Source organism: Streptopelia decaocto, assembly GCF_964273445.1.
Source record: "Streptopelia decaocto genome assembly, chromosome: Z".
Lineage (NCBI taxonomy): Eukaryota > Metazoa > Chordata > Aves > Columbiformes > Columbidae > Streptopelia > Streptopelia decaocto.
Window position 1 is genome coordinate 10,095,709 of NC_138657.1, and position 27,091 is coordinate 10,122,799.

At 42.7% G+C, this 27,091-nt stretch overlaps 1 protein-coding gene across 3 annotated transcripts in view; it reads left to right on the forward strand.

The window, feature by feature from the left end:
* Window positions 1-14,934: 14,934 nt before the first annotated feature.
* Window positions 14,935-27,091, forward strand: part of PALM2AKAP2 (PALM2 and AKAP2 fusion) — a 267,247-nt gene continuing 255,090 nt past the window's right edge. For 2 of the 3 annotated variants that reach the window (XM_082074261.1, XM_082074262.1), the window contains exon 1: window positions 14,935-15,250. In XM_082074261.1, coding sequence (XP_081930387.1) covers window positions 15,206-15,250 — 45 coding nt within the window. In that variant the 5' untranslated portion in view covers window positions 14,935-15,205. The remainder of the gene's footprint in view (window positions 15,251-27,091) is intronic. The other variant, XM_082074263.1, reaches the window with a different exon arrangement.

Here is a 27,091-nt window from a genome sequence, read left to right on the forward strand (position 1 = left end):
GCTCCTCATTCAACCCCAGTCACTTTAGCTGGCTGCTGATTTCCATATTACCTTTCAGGGATTGATTTACAGAAGTGCTTGTGTCCCGCTATCCAGTGCCCTATCAAAACTTAGGCCCTATCAAAAGCTTAGGCAGGATAAGTCTGTCTTCTGATGAAGATGGTTCGTATGATGTAATGAAGATGCATGGAGGTATAATTTACATTCATGACAGTGTTTGTCTCATTGTAACTGAACAGGTTGTAGTCTACCTGAATTTGTCTTAGGAGAGGGAGGTGGACTACAGACATATCTGAAGTACTTCCAGTCCTGTCTTTGGCACCCATGAACCAGGTACCAACAGGAAATGATACCTGTGCTTGCAAGTCCTTCTTGCGTGGAGTTATATTAGATCAGTTCTTGCATGAGGGAGAAGCCAGTGGGTACCCAAGAGATGCCCAGTCTGCTCCTCCTCAGCTGGAGGAAGGCTGCCTCCATGCAGCTTCCTTCTAGAAGGAAGAACACAAATCTCAATTCAATGGTCTTTCTTTTTGAAAGTCACTGCACACTGGCATTCACACCTTCCTATTACTCTTATAATTAATAAAAGTGCTATGAGCAACCATGTTGACTAAACATGATTCTATCTCTGGATGCCCATGTAAGTTTTGGGTCAGCACCTGCATAATGTAAACAGGCAGTTGGGTAGGAACAGAAAAAGTGACTGGAAAGGATTTATTTTAAAACATCAGAAAATGACAAGGAATGGGCTGGAACAGTAAAAAGGCTTTGGCAAGAGAATGCAAATAGCAGAACTGACAGAGAAAAAAGTCAGAGAAGCTGTCTGCTTGTGGGCATCCACAGGCACAGCTGTCAGACTGGCAGCAGTTTGATCTGGTTCTGTAAGTGAGTAAGCACCACAAAGTATAGTGAAGAGCTTCAGCAAAGAAAGATTAGAGGAAAACTACTATGAATAAAAACTACTAGAAGCTGCAGCTATCTGTAACCAGCAAGCATAAGAAAAGGCAGCAAAACACAGTGTTTTCAGGCTTTGCTTTCCAAGGCCTTTTAATTCTGGCAGAAAAGTATGGACAGTCCTCAGCCTTCTCAGGGGAAGATATTAAGCCTTCATCCCTGCTTCTGATGCAGGGGGTTGCCACAGCCATCCCTGCTTCACAGCCACAGCAAAATGGCTCTGCTCTGAGCTCCCCAGTGGTGCAGCCATTTTATTCAAACTTTTTTCCTTGCTGTCATTCATGTTACTCTCTGAGCCTTTGGTGAGGGCGAGATCAGCTGGAGCAGGGACAAAGATTCAGCTGTTTTCTCTGCATGTTGCATCTAAGCATGCAGTGTTTTTCCTGCAGGCCCATGAAGAGAGTGAAAGGCAGCTGTGCCACAGCTCCTCCTGAACCACAAAGAGAGGAGGTGGTGGAAGGCCCCACACCTCATGACCACCAGTGAGCTGGAGGGTGGCAAAGCAGGACTTGTTTACTGTGGGGATCTCATAAGGTCTGCTCATTTTGTCATTGCTAATGACTACTGTCACAGCTTAAATAGATCTGGCTTGTCCAGCCATCAGCTCACAGAGGCCTCCAAATAAGTTTTCTGCTGTGGAGAGCATCTTTCCAGAAGAAGATGTGATGTGCAACTTTATGAAATCTTGAAGACAGATTTAATGAATGGCACTTAGCTTGTCCCGCTGCAGTAAAATGAATCCAAGAAGGGGACCTGATCTTAATTTTCTTGCTGAGAGTAGCCTGCAGAGCCTGAAATTCAAAGATACAATATCTGCTTTGTTACTCTATGAGCTTGCTGTAAAATATGCTGTAATCTTTGCCAGGATATGTTGTGCATTCCCTGGAGGTTTTTCAACACTGAGGAACACTTCAGACTGCTTAACAGTTTGTTCAGGCTTTGCCTTATAAGGCCTTTTCACTCCAGCACAAGCGCATGACAGCCCCTCCAAGTGTCAGCCTGTTGGGAACAGATCACAGCAACAGTTTTCTCTGCTCGGGGAGAGCCGCTTGTCTTGTCTGTCTTGACCTGTTGCCCTTCTAGACCCTTTCCTGACAGCTAGCGCAAAAATGTGCCCTTCGGGTACAGGGTGGGGGGAGCAAAAGCTTAATTCTGCGCATGTGCATGTCCTTGCTGCAAAGGTTGATTTACATCGAATGCACCAAAGTATTTTTGTGTATTGCACCGAGTTTCGGTTACAGCTGTGTTGCCCTGGGAAGATCAGTGATCTGCCACTGATGATACACATTCTTCAGTGGTATGGCATGGGATCTGCTGCTTTTGGTGAGACATATGATCTGCCTGTGAAGCTGAGGGAACTGAAGTTGCTCTCAGTTCATGCCCACTCTGTAAGTATATGTAGCTGCAAACACAGCAGCGACTCTATATCAGGGCAGCAGAAACATTTTCGTTTTTTCTTTTCTCAGCATGTATGTGTCTTATTTTAGCAGCTCTGAAACACTGGTAGACTACGGATTGAAACAGGGCAGGCAAAGTACTGAAAGCAGAGTATGCTCTGCTTTGACTTAAAATATTCTCTCTGAAAGCTGGCTGAGCTATAAGCCATGGGAAACAGCCATTTGTGGAAATCCAGGAGGACTCTCTGCCTCTCCTGCAGTTCCCTGCAGTGTTCCCACCACGGCCCAGCTGGGCTGAGCAGAGACCACACTGAGCTTTGCAAGTGTTGGGAGCTGTAGGGAGAAGGAGCCCTATGTGGGGGTGGCACAGGGGGGCAAAACACCCAGGAACAGACCTGGGACCTCCTGCACTCCAGTCCTGTGCCAGAAAGCCATCCCATCTCCTGCAGGCAAAACCCCACTGCCTCAGCCCTCCCTGCACGCAAGAAAGCCTTCCACAGTTCAAAAACCTACAAATGGCAGAACATATAAATGGTACCACCTATATATTGTAGCGACTTGTACTACACAGACTCAGCAGATGAGTAAATCTAAACTGTATGAGGTAAATCATGCAAAAGAGGCCTTGCAAGCAGAGGGATCTGTGACTGCAGTGGGATTATTGCTTACAGGGCATCTATTCAAGGGCTCCAAATAGAAACTATTCTATATAAAGAGAATATATATATATATTCTGCTTAATTATAGAATTATATGCGATATGATGATATGATATGATATGATATGATATGATAAGATAAGATAAGATAAGATAAGATAAGATAAGATAATATGTGTGTTAATATACTATGTTTTCGATAGCCTATAATATTTTTATATATTATATAAATAGAGCTAGTAACCTGTTTTGGGGGTGAGAGATACTATGAGACATTGCACTGCATGTCATCTACATTATCATAGCCAGTATTTGTCATCACACAGTGATTTGTCAAGACCTAAAAGATCACAACTTAATTAAGTATTAAAAAGGCAGTAACGATAGTATCCATGGACCTGAGGTTGTTCAGAGTTAGGCAACAAGATCAGTTTTTCAGCAAAAGGAAAAAGAAATGCCTGGGTTGCACATGGAACTCCTTATACAGGTGGGCACATCCATACAAAAATTAGAGCCACATCTGCTGATCTCCAAAACCAAAACCAAAACCAACTAATTCACCTTTTAAAGCCTTTCATACCAGTCTTTATTCACCCTTCTCTGATGTGGGCACTCCCGAAAGGTTTTTCCAGCTTCCTACATGTAAAAATTCTGCATTTGTAGCTGCTAATATTGCAAATCATTCAAGGCAAACAAAAGACAAGCTAATGCTTGTTGTGGAATCTTTTACACAAAAATAACAGCCTAAAATACTTGCTCTGCTTCCCTTGAAACACCATTTTAATTTGACAATGTGTGCCAGATCTCCAATCTAAAGACAATCCCTGTTCTTCCTGTCATTTTTACATTATCAGCTCATTTTTCCCAGTGCATTATTTGTTTCTTTTCAAAGTATCAAGAATGTTTCTTTTGTTTTGCGTCTTTCTTCCTCTCTGCCTCACTCCAGAAGATTATGACGAACACTTTGTTTCTGCAGGAGTGGATTTTCTGTGCTGTTCAGGAAAACTGTGCTCCTATTGATTGCAGGAATGATTCCCATTATAAAATTTCACAGCTGGTACACTTTCATCATGGGATGAGACAGGCACCTACAGTATTAAATCTAAACTCTGGTAGCTGGATAACAGGCGCTGTGAAACCAAGAGGGGAAAAAAAAAGCTATTAAAAAGAAGAATTTTTTTGAGCTAATTTGTGGAACTCTTTGCCATAATACACCAATGAGAATCAGAACTAAGTATAAATCAGTAGAGGGCCAGAAACTTAGTCAGATTATCATAACAAGTGTAACATGATTCAAAAACAGGGAAATCAAAACTGGAGTTGTTCGTCAGGCTCTGATTGTGCGCCTCCAGGAAAAGCAGTGTTATTTTGAAGGTACTAATAAACAGGATTTCAAATCATTTTTTTAACCAGAAGTAAAAATACTTCACATCATTTTCAAGTTTATATTCCCACATTTGCTCTGTACAAAAGTAAGAATCGGTGTAAAGTGCTTTTCTCAGTACCTTTTGGGAAAATCACCAGATAACACAGGAGTGTTTTTTAATCTTACTATCTCATTAAAATTAATGCATATATTGTGTGTAAGCTGTATTTTATAAGCTGTCATGATTTTACTACTAATGATACTTCTTAAGCACCAAATATTTTTTTGTAGATGTAGCTATTGCAATGCCAGATGTTACTTAACTAATCATCATCCTTCCTCAGCAGCCATGCATCCAGCAGTCCCAGTTCTGCAGAGTTCACATTAAAACAACATGAAGACAGCAGGCAAAGAAACACCTTCATGAAAGGAGAAGTGATTTGCAAGTTGTTGGGGCTTGATTAGTAATCGCATCTACAGAATGTCTGCTTACTGATCTACTCTACTAAATAAAATAATCTAATGTTGTTTAGGTTAAGGTTTGTTTTGCAAGTAATGCTACTGATTTGGAGACATATATGTTTGTTATTCAAGTAGAACACTTGGGGCTTGAAATCCTCACTTACATGACCCATGTGAAATAAGTTGCAAATGATGCTACACTTCTACATCTTTCTGTTTGCAGTCAGGGGAAAAAACACTGAAATTCTTAGATAGATCTGAAATGTGAGAAGTCAAAATACAACTTTAGAAGCCTCTTCTTTCTTATGGTCCCATTTTTCCGAGAAGTGCCTTCCTCCTTAAATGGGTCTTTCAAATCAACATGGAGATACATGCATAGCTGAATTCGAGGGTTGCAATTAGCAATTTGGCAACTAGAAGATCTGTTGAAGATGTTGTTTAAAACAGAGGTGTCCAGGGCTCCTGTCACCTCATCAGCATCACACACCAGATACAATATTGGCATCTGCTGTAGACATATGTACATAGGTTAATGCAGGCTAGAAGTACCCTGAAACAGATACAAACCCACATTATGTGAATGCCTGGGCTCTAGAATCAACAAACACTTTGTCTTCTGCCAAATCTCAACTGGAAGCATTTTATCAGTCTTTTAAAAGTATATTTTCCATGATAGGAACAGTCTAGCATGTGGAGAAAATTAAGTTGCCTAAATAGATCTCATGCAGACAGTACAGCACTCTCCAGGCCTTTGGTGAGTGCCCAAACTGTAAATGTTGTATTGCCCATAACACCACAAGATCAAAATAAATCACTAGTCTAAAGAAATCAAGGGAAAACGTAGATAAAGGGAAGCCATTTTTCTTCTTTATGAGAAAAGAGCAGACAATCACATCGGGTAACATCATGAAGATGTATTTTGGTCAATAGCTATATCTCTTTCTCTCTTAATAATCTTATAAGCAAAGCAATGCTCCTCTACCATCCTTATGAAAGAGCCTCAGACTGTTATGCTGCAAAGAGCGGGCAGTGGCAGAAGCAGGTCTCAACTGATGGATTTTCTTCACCTTCACTGAATTGATTGAGACCACCTAGGAGAAACCTGTAAGGCTGTATTTCTAAGCAAGGATTATTCAAGGAAAAAAAAAAGTCTTATTTTGTTAAATTAACAGCCTGTCATTTCTCCTTCTTCTCCATTTGTGCATAGGGCCCTGCTACAGTTAGTATTATTCTAATTTATGATGATCTAGTGCCTAGAGCATATGACTACATTAAGATTTGTCATGTTACCTGCCTGTGGTAAACGAGTCCCAGCCTCACAGGGAGCCTATACCTTTTCATTTCTGGCACACCTAGCAGTAAATATCCCAGTTGAACATCCCTTCATACGTCTCTTAAGAAGTCTCAGTTTGCCAAGAAGCTGAGGATACCTACAGCTCTGCTCCACGTTTTGTTATTTTCCAGTGCAAGCGACAACCAGAGCAAATTGGAGAAAGACGAAAAGCCTGCTTAACTACTAAATTAAGAAATAACTAGAACTTTTCATGGTCGAAGCATTCATCCTCTTCCTAAATATCTTAATTTAAAAGGTTGGGTGACTGCTTGGTGTTGAAACAATTATGTATAGTACTTTCTTCTGGGTTGTAAAATCGGAATATATGCAGGAGCTTAAAATGCAGACATGTTGACAGGGATTTTCAAAGTAGTCTACAGGATTAAGAATCATTTACCACTAAAATTAGTGGAAGACAATGTCAATCATTTAGACTGTTTTGTAAACCAGCATTAAATTTCATCCCAGGAACTGCTGACTACTACGTTTAATGAATACTGTCTCTTCTGAATGCTGCTTACCAGACAAGGCATTTGTACATTAGAGGTGCAAGATGATTTCCTAATTAGCTGCACACCAGAGATACCAGTTTAATGGTAATCTCATCTAGAATGAGGCTTGTATGTGGCATGCAATCTATTGTAAAACATTTTTCCAGTTTGTACTTTATAACATTAAAGCATAAAATAATACCATTAGATTAACATGAATAGGAAGTCAGTGGAACTTGTATTTTCCTCAGGATGCCTGGTGGTGATTTTTCTCAGCATCTACTGTTGCTGTCCTTAGCACCAGTCTTTAAAAAGCATTAGAGGGAATATCGCATACTCGCAGTGGCCCTGAGCGAGGAACCAGTGGGATATCTTTACCATGAAAGGGTCATCAGGGTGCGCCTGAGTGTCTTTGAGCTGACCACTGAAAGTGGGACCGTGGAGGAGGAACAACAGACTTAACTATCCTTGGAAGAAATCACTGGCACATATGCAACGCAGTGCCTGTGCATAATGCATACCGCGTGTTACGCTGGTTCAAGGCAAACTCTTGGCATCTCGTGCCTGCCTCAGGCTGCAAAAACCTTAATGAATTCCCTGGCTGACATGTAACTTTGGATGTAGCAATTTGGGCACAGTGTAGATTGATACAAAATTCATATTAAACTTCCAGCATAGATCCAGAAAATAACCAGTTATTTTTTGTCCATGCTGTTTTCATGCGGCTCTGCCACAATCTGAAAGAGAGGCCAAAAGGCCAGGAGATTATTTCTGTGTGAGAGGTTTCCAGTTTTTTTTTCAGGTCATAGGACCAAAGACGAGATACTACCTAAAAATCTGTCATGAGTGGTTCCTTTTCTAGGGCTGGCATCATGAGCTAGCAGGCTCAAAGGCTACATGACAGTTCTCTGGAGAATTTCAGAAAAATGGTCTGTGATAAGTAGACCTGACTCTGATTTGACTCACTCCTCTTTCAAAGTACTTTCAGATCCCTTATTTGAACAGATGGATTTAACTTGTCTTCATCCAAGAGTTAAAATCAAAATTATAGCCTTTTCACTGCTATAGTTGCTGGAGTTCAGGCGAACTTATCTGAAACACCCATTGTTAAATTATGGCCTTGATGAAGATGAGGTGAAGACACCTCTCTGGGCAGCCCCTCTGCAGAGGAAGAAGGCATGCTGTCATAAATTCCCTGGTTATTTAACCTCAGCTGAAAGCTTGTCATTAACAAAACCTGCTCTTGTAGACTGCAGTGGACTCCTTATTATTTTTTTGGCATTGTAAATTCAATGCCAATCCCCTAGTCCTTCTTTAAGGAATGTGTTAGGATAGGAGATCAGACTGAGAACAGACTAGAGGATCTGGAGCCAAAAGGGTGTTTTAAAAGGTGATATGAAGTTATCTTTTTGTCATATATAGAGGCAAAGGTCACATAGTGATCAAAGGAGCAACAGAGCTCAAATATTCAGATTCTGGCCCCATTCACCTTCAGGGGAAGTAGTTTATTTTCACCTCTTCTATAGCTTTTGCCAGTTGATCTGCAAGTAAATTCTTTCTCTTCTTTACTTTACTATCTGTGTTGGTTTGACTGAAAATGAGTTAATTTTCTTCCTGCAGTTAGAAACCTTTCTTTTTCATAGCTAGCATGGTCATTATTTGGACTTAGTTTGATAAGAAGAGATAACACCCCAGAACAGAGTTAATGTTTTTAATTGAGCTCTGCGCCCACAGGCATGAGACAATAAGGAAGGGGGGCATGGATGGGGCAGAGCCTGACTGACATCCAGACTGATCATTGAGAGTATTCCATCCCATTGGTGTCATACTTCTCATTTAACGAAAGTCAGGTTCTTCCAGTCTCTCTCTGGCTCTTCTCTTTGCTCTTGGAGACCTGTTTAGGGGAGTTCTGTTCTGGGCATTTAGATCAGCCTTTTGCCATACTGCTGTTCTGCAGAGGCCTCTGGGCCTTTCTGGCTCTTTTGCTGTTTCTCTCTGGGGTCGGCTGTTCAGGACCAGGTGCTGCTTCCTGGGACTGGCTGCTCAATGCAGACGGAGTTCATGAGGAATTGCATTAAGTATCTTTTATTTTATATTCTATTTCTATTTTATATATATATATTTACTAGTAGTGTATTAGTATTTTGTTGTTTTATTAAACTGTGTTTATCTCAATCCAAGTTTCTCCCTTCCCTCTCCATTCTCTCCCCTATTCTGGGGGAGTGGGGATGGGGTGACTGAGCGACTGTCGTGGTTGTATTGCTAGCTTGGGTTAAACCACGACACTATCTAATTTCTTAAGCAAAATCCAGTGCACTAACACAAACCTCAGCAGTAAATATTTTGCATTTTTTAAGGGAATATCATTTCAGCTATGTACTCTATGTGGAGGATGATCAGCAAGAACAGAAATAAATGTTGTGAAAAGCAGCTTTCCTGCTGCAATCTAATTTATTTGAATAGAAAGGAGTGGGACATGCCAGAATCTACAGGAACCAAGCTCTAGTTTTTAAATCCAAAGTTTTAAAATGTACATTTTTTTCCTATTTTGCTTGGCAGATTTGAATAGCCAATCCAGCTTCAAGGGGCAAGAAGGGCAAGAGCCTCTTCCCTATCTGCACTGAAGATACGAGGATCCATGAAACTCAGTGCCACAAAATGTTTCTAATGGGGTGGATATCACAAGACCTCATGTACATGCGAATCTGAGCTCATTAACAGCTACAAAGGGATGTGCAGCTAAGAGGCGGTGACCTATTTCAGTGGCATCATTATGCTGATAGAATAGAAATTCGACAAAAATTCCCTTTTTAGTGAAGACTTATCCTATTCTGAGATATACCTCTGCCCTGCACCATAGTGCTGGGAGTATTACTTGTTCTTGTCACTCCCCTCTGCCTCAGCTGGATATAAAGTGTCAAGGGAGACACTGAGAATAGAAAGTGGAAGGTGGAATTCCCAAGACGAGACAAGCTTGCATGGCAGTTGTTCCTACCAGAGGCTGGGCGGTCAAGACTGCATCACTGCTGCGTCCTGAACCTGGGAATCTCAAATAACCCCAGCTACCAGGAGTGGAAAGAAGGGAGAAAGGTGAAATGCGTGCACCGTTTCTTCTTGTTCTTCTCAATTTCAAGGAAAGCCACTGCAAACAGGATCTCCTGGTTTACTGACCTGCAAGGTTTGACAGTGAGTGCTCTGTGGCTTGCTTCATTAATTGCTGTGAAGGACTGAAGGTGTTGAATAAATCTCAGGTTAACACGAGGCTGTTTATGCATGGCAGGGGGCTGGCAGGGCAAGGGGTCTCAGGAGAGACATTGCTTCTTGCCTCTGTCCATGCTACCAGCAGAGTCACTTACAGGCAACTCTTTGTGGACTATAGACATCACTTGGCCAGGAGACCTCTGTTCTGTGGATGCTCTTGAGGGCCCCTTACACTTGCAGTATCTGGTGGTCCATTGAGAGGAGGTGTCCTGCTGCTGGTCAGAGAACTTCTCATTGCAAGCTCCCCATGGCTGCAGAACAAAACCAAGCAAACATGGAAAAACCTAATAGGCTGCACTTATTAATAAATGATGGCTTACCTATTCATAAGCCTGCTGTCTTGGGAAGGTTTAAAACAAAGCCCTGTGCTCTAGCTTTTTATTTCTCAAACAATGCTTTCTCCTCCTGTATGTGCTTCAACTGCACATCTTGATAGCAAGTGGCAAAACTGGAACAAAAGAAGGGGGGCGGAAACCACTTCAGTTAAACCAAGTCTGATATAAAGCATTTTTTTCAATGAAGAAAGAATGATCTTGTGCACTTACAGAACTGGAATCAGATGTGTAGGTAGAGCTCTGTCACTGCCTTCCTGTTCAGCTTCAGCCGTATCACTTGTAATTTCCCCATCCACATTTTTCAGGTGTGAAATGCTGTGGGAGGTGGAGGGGAGATTTCCCAGCCTCTGCTTGTCCTGTCAGTTGGGTTGATTTTCCCAGGAGCCCACACGCCCTGGGACTGTGCCCATGAACCTCATGCAAGAGTCAGAGGGGGATGAAGAAGGCGTACTGGTGCTAGGATCTGCCACTCCACATCAGAGGGCAGTGAGCCACTGGAACAGGCTGTCCAGAGAAGCTGTGGTTGCCCCATCACTGGCAAGGCCAGGCCAGATGAGGCTTTGAGCCACCCAGTCTAGTGGAAGGTACCTCTGGCCCATGGCAGGGGAGTTGGAACTAGACGATCTTTAAGGTTCTTTCCCACCCAAACCATTCTACATGTCTATGCTTCCATGTCCTCACCTTCACCACTGCAAGTTCTAAGTGGCAACAGACTGCACCTCCAGCCACCCAGAGTGGGTATGAAGGTCTTAGACACACAAATCACACTGTGCAGCCACCACTTACTGGGTTAACATGCCTGGGCAGGACAGGAACAACTGTCCCAGAGTGGTGGCTCCTTGGGATGGGGGTCCCTGAGGTGAAGCTCACCATAAGGAGGTTCCAGGTGGCCCGAGCAGAAACACTGGTGCTGCAGCCACTGTGCACCTCCAGCAAGCAGTCTGGGTATGAGAGGAAGACGAACAGCAAGAGATGACTGTGTGATGAGGCTGAGAGCCCCGATTAAAACTGAAGATGGGGTAGCCTTTCCTGAAAATGTCAGGTGGTGCCACTGCCAAATATTTCTATGTCTGTGTTGTGTGAGACACTGTGCTTGAGGAAGTCCAAAAAGTGAACGTGGACAATGGGCTCAGGAATCTAAAAGTTTAGATAAAATTTTAATTCCTGGCCTATTTTAATGTAGCATCCGAGGACAGAGACTGGTAAGGAAGATAAAAAATAGATTAATCAAACACCAGAATTTCAACTTAGATGAAAATAATATCGTTCAAATATTCCCTAGGAATGCTTAACAACAAGGAGGATGCTAGAACAGTGCTAGTGTAGCACAATGCAACATGCTGGCATGTGGTAATTTTAAGAGCCAGAAGTATCTCCTCTTAAACAGTCTGAAATGCAAATGTGAAGCCTGTTTTCCCTCCTTGCTCTGTGTTCTCTTGACAACGGCTGCCAGGATCCAACCACTAACTTGTCACCACAAAAATATGTCGATCCATTTGCAACGGCTGAGGCATTAATGCTGACCTTCACTAGTATATGTGTGCCTTCCTTACACAGCCTTCAGTCTGGTTTCTTAGACTGATTCAGTCCTACCAAAAACCAGGAGGATAGGAAGCCAAGGGTTTTTGCCCCAAAACCAAGATGCCCAACATCATGCAGAAGGGTTCTGGTTGTATGCAGGTCAAAGGCAAAAACAACAACAACAACAAACCAAACAAAAACACCCCAACAACAACAACAAAAACACACACACAAAAAAAACAATATACATGGTTTATCAAAAAAACCTGCAGGTCTCCCATATAACTAGGCTGTCTCATTAAAAGTTCAGGCTACACACAGCTCACAGTGCTTTCAGGATCCTCTCCAGCATTGAGCAGGGATTACAGATTGTTTCCTACACTCCTTTCCAAGGAAATGAAAATAAAAATCTGTTTTGCATGGAAATGGGATACAATTCACACATTATTAAGATGTAGCAGTCTTTGCTCTTTTAAAAATGGCGGTGAAAAGAACAACCTTATAACTGACATTTGAAAAATAATAGGGACATTTTTCCTTTCTTCTTCATTTCTAGCTACCAAACTAAGTGTATTAAAATACTTCTTTCTTCTTGCTTGCCTAGTCTATTAGGATCTTCTTGCTCTTCCTTGCAGCACCCAATATCTACTGTTTTCTTAACGTCTTCAAAATTTGGAAATACTACCGTGCCGTCCCTCCCCAAAAGCGAAACAAAACAAGTAAAAACATGAGGCTTAACACCACTTCTTAGTTTTTTATTAAGGTTCCTTACTAACATAGCAAACCAGCCTGAAAACAAAGATCTTAACCAACATGGACAAAAAAACATGTAAAATGCAGAGCTGATACATGTTTCCTTGGCAAACTAAAGCAAAGAGGGGTTGCAAAGCCCTGCAGTGTGTTTCCCTGGGGCCAGGAATGCCCCAGCACTCACTAGGATGCACCCCTCTTACCTCTTGCTTGCAGTGAGCACTGCAGTTAAATGGAAGGATAAATGTGGGGTGAACACAGTATCCAGCTTAGCTGCAGTTCCTGCACTTCATGAACTGTGGCAAGGTTTCTTACCAGAAGTCAGATGTGCACTTGCACTTTCATATATGACTGCCTTGAATGCACTTAAATACATGCTTAAATGCTTTGCTGATGTGGTGCATTTCATGCACTTTGGTAGCATCTAACGTGCCTGCAGGTTGTGGAGTGAATGCCTGTCCCGGCTCCAGCTCCAGTTAGCACTGGGGCATTCCCTTGCCTTTGCTGGATATAGTCTGTAGCAGAATTCCTCCCGTGGGCAAGGCTTAACAGCAAAACATGAGAAGGGTATTGAAGGGATTTAACTGCATAGCTTGCAAGTCATAGCAGGAGTTGTCCGTGTATGTTCTCAGTGCACATGTGGGAGTATAGCTGTCTGGATCCTGTGTGACAGGATATTTCAAAACCAGCTGTAGCAATATAAGCAGCCATACATGGGACCTTTATGTGGTGACAGAAAACAAAAAGAGAAGTTTTGAAGAAAAACAACAAGCTGAAAGGGCTCAAATAAGCTACAGGACAGATGCGACCCAACAAATTACTTAAAGCTGGAAGACTGAAAGAGCTCCAGTTTAGACTGGAACTGTTGCATTTCCCCTAGCTGTGCACCCACCCCAACACCCATTTACTGCCTCACTTGGGATACAGCAATAAAACTTTGCCTTTTGGCCACAGACACTACCAGAATTATATAATATTTTGTGGGTTTTCTATACAACAAAGGACCTCTTCCATGGAGGCAAAGCTAAGCAAGAGGTCACTGTAACATGCTGTCATGAGACAAGGAGCCTGGGCACGAGTAAGGGAAATGGGACCAGGGGTGGGAACACTTGAGGAAGCAGCTGCCTTTGGAAAAGCAGTGTGCAGCAAGTAGCACATCCCAGAGCTGGGAATGGGGTGGAGGTGGAGGATGGGAGGATGTCCAGAACAGGAGATAGGGGTGCTGCAGAGGCACAAAAAGCCAGGCTGGGTGGCACATGAAAGGGCAGGCACATGGAAAGTAGGGTGATGTCCAGACCGCTTTCCTCCAAGATGGAGTTTCTGTGTCTTGTCAGCATGGGGTTTTTGAAGCAAAATTGTATGATGCAAAACACACTTTTGCTTCTCATGGTAGGACAGCAACAGGGTGCCAGACTCAGCTTACTGCCCAGCGTGATGTCTGTGCTGGCTTGGGAACATCCCTCTGCGGGGACAGCCATGTGCTGACCCATTCAGTAGCACCCCATGGGACCAGGCTGGGAGAGAGTGGGGGGTTTCTTTGCTGTTTATGAGAAAACAAAGCAGATGGGAGATCATACAAAAAAAAAAAAAAAAAAAAAAAAAAGTTTTTATATAGATATTTATTATTATTATTATTATTTATTAGTTAATTAATTAATTAATTAATTTTGAGGAGGTTGCATGCAAAACCAAAGCCATGCTTGAAAATAAGGGTACGCTCATGATACTGGCTCAGGCCCCCCTTCTCTTCCCCACCTGCCTCTTTCTCTATTCATAACACACCTGCAGTCTTCAGTCAGACTGTTTTCATGTACAGCTTGTCACTTTCCAGTGTCTGATGTCAACACAGTGCTTTAACGTGCAATGCACGTGCAGGGTGCATGGACACCTTCCCTCTTCCCCACTCACTCCCCCATGCTCGTTACTGCTGCTCTTAAAGGCTGTGCTGCAGCAGCAGCCCTTTGCAGCATCATGCCGTGGTACCACTGCATCCATGGGTGGCTGTGCCGCTCCCCTGTGCTCCATGCCTCCCTCCTCCAGCCAGCCCTATCCTTTCCCTTAGCCAAACCTGCTTTAATTCGAGGCTGCAGCCACTGCCTGCATCCCTGCATCCCTGCCTCCCTGTCTGCAGCAGCTCCTGCTCGCCACACCATGTGCCACCGTCCTTCCCTCCCCGCCGCCCTGCTCGCTAAGGACATGCAGCGGCACAGCTGTCTGCCTCCTCTGCTGCAGTCATGCAGGTTTGGATTACTGTGCACGCTACTGATGTCGAGCTCCTGTCGTGACCCAGCGCCCCATAGGAGGAGCAAATGAGCTGAGACGTCAACGCGAAAAATTATAGCCATGCGAGCTATCCCTGCGCTCAGCTGCTTGGAGAGTGCATACATGGCTTGTGTGACAGCAACAGCACACAGAAGCAGCAATGAAATGCAGTTAGCAATACAACTGGGAGACAGGCAGCAAGGCAGGCACCGGTCCAGTGACTAAAATGATCCTACCGTGAGCCAGCCTGCAGTGCCTCCAAAAGTGGCTGACTACTACACAGGAGCTCGGCTTTCTTTGCAATTACTCCAGTTCCCCCCGAGTGACTGCAGTGTGTGTTCTGTTTTGGTTTTGTTTCTTTTTTTTTTCCCCCCACCCGTCTCCCACTGTCTCCTCCTGTGTCCTTCTCTCCAGGATGGCGGAAGCAGAGTTGCACAAGGAAAGGCTCCAAGCCATAGCAGTAAGTCAGTTTCATTTTACTTGCTCATTTTGTCCATAGCCGGGGGTTGCAGAGGGAAGGGGGTGATTCCAGCACGGTGACTGGGAAGCTCCCAGAGAGCCTGGATTTTGTGAAGTTGTGCGTGGAGTTCCCAGTTTGGGAAACGAGTGGTTAAAGTCTGCTTTGCAGGATTTGGCGGAGGGAGAGGGCTCTGAGGAAGAGCATTGAGCTGACACGTGCAGAAAGAAAAATGTGAATGCACAGTGGCACGCTTAAAAGATTGATGATGGAGAAGAAAAGAAAGAATAAGTGGGGAGGAGGGGAGATTGCAGGAGAAAATCAGTACTCTGCTGAAAAGATATTTTCTCACAGTGGGAGCTTTAGCTTAGCTGATTAAGAAGTTAAACAAAATGATCTGCTGCAGGGTGGTTTTTTCTGAAGAAAATAATCGTGATATTACTAATTTTTAATACAATCTAATACAAACACTGCATTATCAAAATCATGTAATTATTTGATCTACTACACTGTCACCTCAGTTCTGTAGCCGAATACATGGTTCCAGACAAATTGCCTGATGAGTTGCATCCTGCCAGGGATAAAGTCTAGGCAGGATTGTGCCCCATTTTAGTTAAAACTTTTGTTTTCAAATAATAATTTGATGTGAGCCGTGGGCTGAGCGGGTGCAGTGACATGGGCAGTGACACCCGGTGAGGACTGGGCCTGGGTGTTTGAAAACCATCATCCTGCTGGCACACAGGAATCGCCAGCTCATCTTCCAGCGCGCCACGGGGGCCGTGTCAAAAGGCCTGTGTTTCTGTGGGCGCTGCCCGTATGCCAGCCCCACACAGCATGCCCTTGTTCCAGTGACACCCAGCTCCTCTTCTTCCCTGCGGCTGAGACGCTGGTGCAGCTGTGCCGTCCCCGTCGGATGGCACGGTCCGTGCCGGGGACCGCACACCTGGAGCTCTGCAGGGAAATGACAGAAGACGGCAGAGCCCACATGGGTTTTACGTTCCCTTCCCCACTTCCCCCAGTGATCAACAGATGCTACGTTTTACTGGAGCCAGCAGAGATTACAGATTCCCTTTGTAGTAAGAGGAATGGCTGCTGTGCTGCTGCTGCTGTTCCAAGCTGTTTTCTCCAAGTCCGCTATTCTGTTAATAGGTCCATGGAGATTTAAAAGAACCAGATGTAAAACAAATAGATTGGGTTTGTTTGGGATTTTTTGGTTTTGTTTGTTTGGCTGGGTTTTTTGGGGGGGGATTGTTGTTTTTTTGTTGTTGTGGTTGTTTTTTCTCTCTAAAATATTTCCTCAAAAAGAGCAAACGGTATAACTTGATATGGGGAGGTGGGGGCGGGGGATACTATACTATAATTTTCAGGCAGTGGAAAGTAGGCGCATATTTTTAAGCTGGTTCACAGTTTTCTGTCAGCATAGGCATTGCCAAATCTCCGAATGGAAACACCAGGAAAGTTCCCCCAGAGGCAATCCTCACCATTGCCTCTGGTTTGGGACTTCTGTACAGCAGGACCATATTGCAGAGTGGCTCTGCACATTACTGCGGTGCATAGCTCTGAAAAACTTCTGTCTTCCTATTAAAAAAAAAAGAAATTACTTATGTTATTGCTGCTTCTTTTGACTGCTATATAAGAGAAAGCCAAACAGCACCCATTTCCACTCCACATGATGTGCTTAAACCTTTCGCAATGTATAATAAATCTGGCGGTCTGCTGCTTGGTGTTTTGCATTTCACACCAATGAGGCCATTATGGAGATAAAATTATTACTTGGTGTATTGCAGCTTTTTACAGTAGGTTTATGGTGGTATGAGAGAAGGCCTTGAGAATCTGGATCTTCTTTTTCTAGATGTATTTCCTTTTTTGGTTTCTATTTCTGGCAACAAAGAAAAGATAGTATAGTAATGCATGCAGTGAATTAGACTGAAATAATTTTACTTCAGCATCACAAATATTCAGCTTTACTTTAAGTCTGAATGTGGGTCCATGAACTGACTTGTTTGCTTCCCCACTCTGCACACCAACAGGTTTTACATATAAGCTGGTTAGGTAACTTTTCTCTTGTGCTTGGTGTGCTGCAAATGTTTGTCAGAATGCAGAGAAGTTTATTTCTCATGTAGGCTTTGCTCCATCTGGATGAGTTAGGAATTTCTCATCTGTTGCTTGTTGGCTAAAATAAGGTAAATCCTCAAAATTGCATGGCCTTTCTTAGAAGAAGAAAAAGGTGGCATTTTGTTCAGCTGGGTGTTCCCTCTACTTTGACAAGCTGCGGTATCTCACTCTGATGAACAGAAGCTTACACCAGCACTGTTCAATCAAGCTGTTTGAATGTGAGGCATGTTGAAAGAAATCCATTTACCATTGGGACTTCTACACATTGTTGCCTGTATGGTCATGCTTGCTTCCATAATCACCATGGCAAATGAGCTTCCCAGGAAGACAATCAGAGTGAATTTTAAGTGTGCATCACCGAGTATTTAAAGAAAACAAAATCCAAATATGGAAATATAAATATTTGGACCAGAAGGCTGACACCTTTTGAAGAGTTGATTTTGTACTTTGTTACTCGGAGTAATCACAGTTTTAATGCATGCCTGTCTGGTATAGATGTAAGTGTCATGAAAAGAGGAAAATAGGTCTAACTGTTAGGACATTAATCTAAACCTTGATGAACATGAACTAGCCTCTCATTTTGCCAGCAGCAAGTACTTAGGCTCTCTGTGCATTCATTTTCCATCACTAAACTGTGAATAATGTGAATAATGGACTTTGCCTTTGTCTCAGAGACCATTTAGAGATGCATGGAGGATTGAGTACAACTTGGATGCTATGGTTTACCAGGGCAAGATACAGATACATAAGCCTTTAAAAAATACAATGTGTGTTTCTAAAAAAAAAAAAAAAAGGCAGCTTTAATGCCATTGGACATGCTTAAGCTGTCATTTCTGAAGTTCCTAAAGTTCACAAGCTAACTACAGCAAGACTCAAAGCACTGTGACAGTCTGGTCTCCAAAGTGGGGAGACGTGAGCAAGCCAGCTACCAAAAAGTGGAGCCCAGTTGTCTCTGCCTGGGTGGAAAACATAAACTCTGTGTCCTAGGAAGGTCCTATGATGGCCAGGAGTGGTCATTTTTCTGATCCTTCCTTGAGCAGAGGTTGCAACGCATCTCTCCATGTGTGCCATGGGCAGATACTGGTAAATCCTTGTGGTATGTCACACTACTCTTAACATCTGCTTGAGCCTGACCCTAAAGCCCCATAGCAGCACTGCCCTACCACCAACCAAGCTGAGCAGCACCCACTCTGAACACTGCGGGAAGATGCAGGAGGTAAACAAAAGGTTAAAAGAGGAGGTCGGAAGCTGTCTTCTCTCTGAGCTTGTTCCTATAGCACACTTCCATGCTTACATCTGCTCTTTTCCTAAGGGGAGTGGTGGGCAAAATTTTGGGTGAAAAAGGAAGCATTTTTGTGGCTTTAAAAAAATCTGCCTACTGCCAGTTGCTCAGACATTTGAAATGTGAGTAATCCCAGAGGAAGCAGGCTCAGTGGCATGGGGACAGGTGAGCTGAGTTAATTTATCACATTTTGTATAAATAAACTATGTGGCTCTGTAATTTATGGATATGCCCCCCTTCTCTATGGCTGCAAAGATTGCAACCAGATAGCGATCTAAACATAGACAAGCATTTACGAAATATAAATATTTTCCATCACTTAGCCAGCAGTCATAAATATGGGAACTGGGGGCACTGAGTACATATCAGGGTATGTGGGGTGCAGATGCACTTATGATGCAGTGAATATGCATTACCCATGTATAAAGTAAATTAAAGGCAATCACTGAAGGGCAGCACTGAGGAGATATCATCCACTAGAGCAACAACCAGCACAGGAACTGGAAGAGGTTTTCAGGTCAAGGACATGTCCAGCCTACAAATGCAAGTGGGAAGACACTAAAATCTACTGATTTCTTAGCAGGTGAAAGCAACAGTAATGATGGCTACCACTTATCAGTGCCCAGCTCTGAGAAACAGTAGCTCTGTGAAACGTTAAAGAAAAGTATTTATTGACATTCAAGTAGCCATGTCAAAGATATATCCCATCAAACATGACCATTCTTGTATTTTCTATGAGATGTTGTGTTTGTTGACTGGATCTAACATTACTGAAATGTTATCAGGTGTTTGACTTCATATGGCAGAACACTGTTGTTTAAAAATAGCCCCCTCCTGTATCAGCGGCGTCTGCCTTAGATGGATTGAGTTATCAAAAAGTTGCTGTCAGTGAGGGAGACTGCTGAACAGAGCCTGGTTCCTTGAGAGCAAAGCCAGGGCAGAGCTTGTAGAAAGAAGCTTTTCAAGGCTTGAAGGTGCTCTGCATTTGTACTTCGATGTAAATGGAAAATCAAAGTTTATAATGTGCAGGTAGACTGGTGGAGGAGTAAATGTAACAATAAAAAAAGCAGCCTTGCAGACCAAGTTAGACTATTTGGTAAATGAGGTCTTACCAAAAGGGAGGCAGGTTCATATACGTTTACGTATAGCATTCCACTAATTCTTCAACAGGCCTTTGAGAATAGTAATACAATTATCTTTTGGAAAGTTAGTACCGGTACAGTTTCAGCATCACAATTGCTGGTAACCTAGGCATTCTACATTCACGGGCTGGATGCTCAACAAGTGCAGTGAGCACCAAGTGGTGTCCATAAATTTCAGAAAATTTATTGTCAGAAAAGCACTTTGACACTTGTATTTTTCTCCCCAGTCACTCGTTGTCTAGTACCCCACAAAAGTAAAACTCATGGCTAGTAGATCTCATACCCAAGGTCACTTTATTGAACCACTTCTTCAAAATTTTTGCAAATCCTTTCAGATAATATTGTTCATGACAATTAGAATCTCAGGTATTGGGAAATCACACAGAAAGATGTGGTAAATTCATTTAATCAGCAGTTTACTATTGCTATGATACACAAGTTTCCTATGCCTTCATTTAGGAAGTAGTGTTTTTGTCCTTAAAGTTAAGCGCATGATCAAGTCCGTCTGAATTCAGCTGTTTTCAGACCTAAAGCCTGCAGAAAAAAGGCAGCAATTTATGCAAAGAGTAAGCAGAGTAAGTAGGATCACACTCTTCTGTTTGGAAAATAGATGAGTGAGAAGAATTTGGAGAAGGCTATAAGTTCATGAGTGTTACAGAGAGAGAGGATAAGGAAATACTGCTCACACCTTTTGACACAAGAATTAGTAGGTGTCTAAGGAGAGCAGCACTTGTGGACAAAACAAAACCAGAGAAATGTTCTTCCTAAAATGAGTAGTACCCCTCTCTCCAGGATGTGACAGATACTCCAAGTGCACCTGGGCTTGAGGTAAACCCATGGATGCTCATGGAAGTGGAATCCATGAAGGTCTTTCTCATTACATATAAGTAATTTTCAAGTTGCAATTTACTGGAGGCTGGAAGAGAAGATTTACATGTATTTGTCATGCTCCTGAGGTCTTCTGCATTAGGCCCTGTGGTAGAAAGGAGCATGGGCTAGAAGGTCTGACACAGTGCAGCCATCCTGTGTACTCACATTCCTGGAGTAACTATGTCTTTAAGTACTTTCACAAGTTTTGGCCCTAAAGAAAGACCCCTCGCAATTCACCACGGAGCTCATTTGAATATTGCTGCTACATAGTTTAATCCATTTTTTCCGTTCCCATTTTTTCTTCATTATCCTATTTGCAATTGTATTTATGGTGCTGATTAATCACAACCATTCCTCTGCCATCTTGTTCCTCAGCAGTCCTAATAAGCGAGTACCTGAAATAGAAAATCCTCCTATAGCTGTAGCTGTCCTCCTTTTACATTCTGAGTTGAAAAAACTTGAAGGCTAGTGAGACCTTAATAGATTTCCAGAGCACTCTATGGCGAGTAAGCCCTGGTGGGCGTAGGAAAAGTCTGTGTCGTGCTGCAAATATTTCCAGGAAAGGGTTTAGTGTGTGTAAACTAGAAATTATCACAAACTAAATCTAAGTGAGATCTATCTTGTGAGCACAATAAAAACCCATGAGGTTCCTGTGAACCTCAGTGGACATCAGCTGTGGGAGAGGAAGTGGTGTGTTTGTATTTGCTGTAAAGGATGAGAGAGGTTTTCCCACAACATGAATCTGCAGCCCTGCCCTGGACTGCAGCAATATCATGAGTCAGCTTCACAACAGACCTTGCACAGAGAAACCCATACAAGCACAGTTGTATCTTGTCTCAATTTCTGAAGCACATAAAACACTGTGAGTTCATGCACAGTGTAGGAAGCATTATGGCCTTTGCCTCTTCTAAGCCAAAAAGCCAAGAAAAATGCCCATAATGTCTGAAAACTAAAATTATCGTCTCGGGTTTTATCTGTATTTTTGCTTTAGGAATGTTTACATGACAGCAAGAGAAGTGGAAATATGATGAAAAAATATTGCTGTCAAGGTATCAATGAAAACTAGGAATAAATAGAAACCAGAAACCAACTTGCTCTTGAGAAATTTCTAGACAGTCTCCAGACTTACCCAAACTGAACTGTTTAAATTTAGAATTGTTTCCACAGTGCATTCCTAGCCCTTAACACATCACCAACATCTCTTGAGCACAGACGAGGAGCTGAGATACTGGATTTCATTTGTGCCTTTCAAATTACATTTAGCAAAAGAAAGTGAAAATCAGTGAAACGCCTGTTTGTTTGTGTGTTTGTTTGTTTGTTTTTAATTATTGTTATTGTTGCTAAGTCACTGCTAAAGTAAAATAGTTGTGAAATATTTACATTTTGGAAACAACTGAACAGCTCTAGCCTGGAGTGTAATTTTAAAGACAGACGCCATGTACCGTGTCAGCAGGGGGGTAGATGTTCCTGTGAAGTCAGAGGTGCGACTTTGGCATTTACATGCCATGCTAAAAGTGATGGACCGCTGGGTAACTGGGATGAGGGTGGGATGGGGCTGGAAGGGGGTGCACAGTGGTGCTCAGTCTCTTCTCGAGCCCTCTTGCTCTTTCAGGAATCACTCATTGTGTCCTTATCCCCTTCACAAATACTATTTTACTCTTGTACAGAATGAAGTGTATTCTGTTATCATAGGAATCCTTGCAAAGTACAGTCACCAGAAAGATGGTTGGTCTGAAGCATGTGTTTGGGAAACCACTGCACTGTGCATGTGTAGTAAATTATGAGGACTCTCAGCAGAGCTATTTAGCTTCTGAGCCTCTTTCTGAGTGCATCCCAAGGAACTTTGCAAAGATTTCCGTGGATTTGTTTATTGATGGGGAAGTGAACCTCAGGTAAAGAATTTATTTGCCTCTTTCACCAGCAAACCAAACAGAGCCATGAATTCAACCCCATGCTTCCTTATTTAGATGGGATCACTGAAATGTGATCTTAAACCTTACCATTTCTCGAATGGCACACGAGGATGTGCTGAGCGTGTGTGTGGTAAGACACTGTTCGAACTGAGGATGCCTTTCAGGAGTGGGACTCAGGACCCAAGGATTCTACACCTACCTCTGATCCTAATTTTCCTACCGTAGAAAACCGTTTTCCACTGAAAATTCTGATCTGAGAAAACCACGTGCTCGCAAGGGTTAACACCAAGTCCAGTGGCAGTGAAATGGGTATGGCCTTTTGGCAATTGCATACCAGACCTGTGTAGATCTTGACACACAGATGCTTTTTGTTACTTAGCTGACTTGCAGCAAGGTTAGGCACTGGAGGTGTATAAAGCTTTCTTCCTCTTCGCCAGTAAAAACAAATGCTCTCTGTGTACAAAAAAAAAAGGCCAACAACTAATGCACTTTGGGGAGCTCTTTTTGGAAGGAGACAGACCTGCTCTCATCTGTGAGTTGCAGCCTTTTCCAAACAGCACAGAGCTCAGGTTGTTGATTTAGGCAGTGCTACGATTATTTTAATTTGAGCTGCCAACATCATTTGTCAGGATCCACAGACAACACTGAGCAGGGTGGGGCTCAGCCCCTCTGCAGTGCCTAATAATAGCAGCCACTGACAATCAGCTGGAGATTTGGCACAGAAGGGGTGTGCTCAGATTTAAAAAAAAATATATACCTTGATAGAAAGTCCTCAGCTTACCAGTAGAGGGCTAAATATAAGGTGCTTTCCAGCCTTTTGGGAACATGTCATTGTCATCTCCTCTGCTTCAGCCATGTTCTTTTGCCATATAGAGTTAGAAGCAGCACTACAGTAGGAGGAAGTAACCTGGGCAGGTAATGGCTAAGCAGCCCCTATTAAGAGGTTCAAAACTGTAGATAGAAATTAGAAGCTGAATTGCCGTGCGATTTGTTGCTAGAGGAGGAAGAGTTTAGCAGCCCGTAATGTTTGCTGCAGAGACTCACACAGCTGCAGTTTCTTTATGGCAGCAGCAGGAGCGAGTGCAGAGCTGAGATTTCTCAGGAGCGGATCGCGGTGCTAAATGCAGACATCTAGCGATTAACCAGCTGAGTGCTGCATGCTGCAGTGCCAGCATCAGGCTCACTGGTCTTTAGCGGGCTTCCCAGAGGAAAAGGGGTTGGAGTACACACACAGACGCTTGTTAGCCTCTCATGGACCACATCTGAGCTGCACCACGTGTCAGGGTCTTTGGAAAACCCCCCACTGACATCCATGGGTTTTAAACGGATCCCTAGTGATTCAATTGTTTCCCATTTGGAGCATAAAGCATGCATTTGGCATCCAAGGTGTCACTGAATTTACGGTAACTGCAGCATAGGGGACTGGATAGTCTCACGCATTGGCTTTGGTACAGAATTATGATCTTGGATGTGTTGTCAAGTTCCGGTGGCTCTGTGCAGATAGTGCAGTGTTAAGGACTTAATCCCTTATCTATTTTGAATTCCTACCTACTTTGACATTAAAAGTCTTGATTTTTAATCGTGTATTTGTTCGTAATTAAAATAAACATATACAAGCACTTGCTGCACTTTAGAGAAGAAGAAGGCTGATTAATTTTCCAGCATTTTAAGCTGTATCTTTAAGACCACTCCTTGTGGCAGGGATAACTGCTAAATTAAGAATGTGCATAAACTCATCCCAGCTTCATGGTGAACTTAGTGAATTTTTCTGGTTAAGGAAGTAACTTTTAACTAGCCAGAAAAAAAAAAAAAAATAAATAAATAAATAAATAAATAAATAAATAAATAGAAAGAAAGAAAACAAAAACCTCCAGTTTTTAAAAAATGAAATTTAGAAGTGTCTGAACTGAAACACCTCTATGAAATGTGTCCCTGTATCAGTAAGACAGTGAGAAATATCTGTTGTTTGTGCTAAATTTACACTTGTTTTTGCTAAAGTTCCAAAAAGTACAAAATTTAAACTGAAATCCACATGGGATATCTGAAACTCATCTGTGAAACACAGACCTGTTCATAATTTTCATGCTTTTCATTATGAGCTTCCTGACCTCCAGAGGAAAAACAATAGAATCTAAGTGGTCTACAAGTATTTTTGTCTTTATCACGTGTGACATTGTGTACGATGCAGAGCAAAGGTCTTGGTGAGATTGATGTGACACTGAACAGTGCAGATTATCTCCTCTGTGAATTTCTCAGAGATTCACAGGACTGAATGTCCTATGGAGGAGTTGTTCCAGAATCAATAGTGTTTCCAATATAGACAACTCTTTAATGATGTGGGTTGTTTATTTTCTGGGCTTTTAAAACAGCATAATAATTCATAATTAAGAAGGAAATGTGTCTGTTAAAGATTATTCCACTGCTGAGAAAGAAGGGATGGACAGCACTGCTGAACTGGAGAGCTGGCAGGAGTTTCCTGTGACAATTCTGCTGCAAATCTCAGGGCACTGGGAAGAATTCCTCTCTGCATTTGGCCCCTGTCTTTTGGAAGAGCACTGTACCATTCTTCCTTGCCTGAGATCTCACAGGCCATGAAAGCAGTCCTGAAAATCAGGTATAAGGAAATAAGACTGTTATTTTGGTGGTGCATGTACCCAAAGCTCCAGTTTCTACTTCATGTTGATCTGTGAAATTGTATGGCAAACCACTGTCCTCACTTAGACACATAAGAGAATTAAAATAGTCTTTGTTCTCTGTTACTTTGAAAACACATGTTTCTTGGTGAAACAAATTCAGTTTACATTGATGTGGATAACGTTGACCATGTGATTGCAAGCAAGTCACAGGTGTCTGGCTGCAAGGCGGTAAGGTCCAAAAAGACCAGGTAGACCCAGCTGTATGTTGTCACTTTCTTTAGGGATTGCAGTGTGGCTTAGCTAAGCTCCATCCACGTGCCACTGAAATGGCTGTTGGGCTGTGTGCTTCCCTGAGTTGCTGTGGCACTGGTGAGCTCACCAACCGTGAAGCCTCACCTGCAGGGCGTTCTTTTGGCTACAAGTGGCACACTGAGCTGGAGGCGGTTCCAATGAGAAGGTAGACCTGGTTTGTCATTGGCATTGTTGCATTGGTCACGTCTCTACCCAGGTGAAGCTAACAGGTGGAAAAGTGGCTGGAGAACTAAAGCAAAAATATATATACTAGTAATCAGCTGTCACAGTGGAAACCTGAAACAAATGGTGTCCAGCTTGGATCTGACCTTGTTCCGGTTCTTGACAGTGTTTCATGAATCTGGATCAGATTAAGCAGCCCAATCACTGTCACAGTAACCTGAGCTTCGCTGGAAGGGACTGCGAACACATGAAAAAGAGTTTAAAATGGTACTGGCAGGTTACAAGCCTTTTTCATATGGTGTCTTTGAAACAAGTGAAGGGTTCTTAACATCTCATCCTAATCAATTGCTGGATAGCAGCTCTGAAGAAAAGATGAGAGGATTATACTGAACAATCCAGTGAAAATTACTCAGCAGTCGTGTCCGTCATGGAAAAGGCAAAAAGGCTGGTATATGTAGACAGGGATACTGCCTATAAGGCACATGAAATCGTATTCTGGTCAGAATTGTGCTGGATGTTAGTCTTCAATAAAAGTACGGGCTGAAAGGAGAAGAGTCCAGGAGAGCCAGAAACGGTCAGAAGTGGAGAAAGTTTACTTCTGAGGGAAGACAGAATAAGTCAGTTGTCTGGCCTAGTGAAGAAAATAGCGAGGTTTATCTGATTTTGTTTAAAGGTAGGAAAAACTTTCCATATTCCTTCTAGAGTGGGTCACTGGTATTTTCACTTGTGCTCAGATGTTGCTCAGTCACCCAGAGACAACTGGCTGGCATATAAAGGGTTCTTCTGCAGCCAGTCAGTTTTCTTGCAATGCCAAGCACAATGCTTCCCCCAGACTTGGCAGCCAACATATGGATGCTTGGAGACCCAGGAGAACAGTTTAATCCAACCACAGTGAAGGAAATCTGAAGCTGGGTTAGTTTACTCTGCATTTTGGATGTATGAGTAGTCAGTCACTGAAGTTCAGATATGTTGGGTAACATGAGCACATGCGAATACATAGAATTACCTCTTTTATTGGATTTAGACCACCAGTCCATACGCTCATCTCCTGCAGTAGAACCCTGTCCTGCTTCCCACCAAGTTAATAGGATTTTCTCTGCTAGTTTCAGTGGTAAGCAGGAACAAACCCATACTATCTCCATAAGTGTTCAGGCTATTTCTGACTATCCTCATAAATAGTGTCAGATATGTGCCAGACCACATGTCAAAATCAAACTTGCCAGGACAACCAGTTATTAAGGCTGAGAGTAAACAGAGAAAGTGGAATTCACCGTTCCTCTAAACTTGAGAGGTTCATGCTTTGCCACATGTCACATACATATCAGTGGTACAGAGGCACAGTTAGGAAGTGGCTAAAGTCACCTACAGAAAAAAGTTACTAGATTTTAAACGTGTTGTCATTCACTCACAGG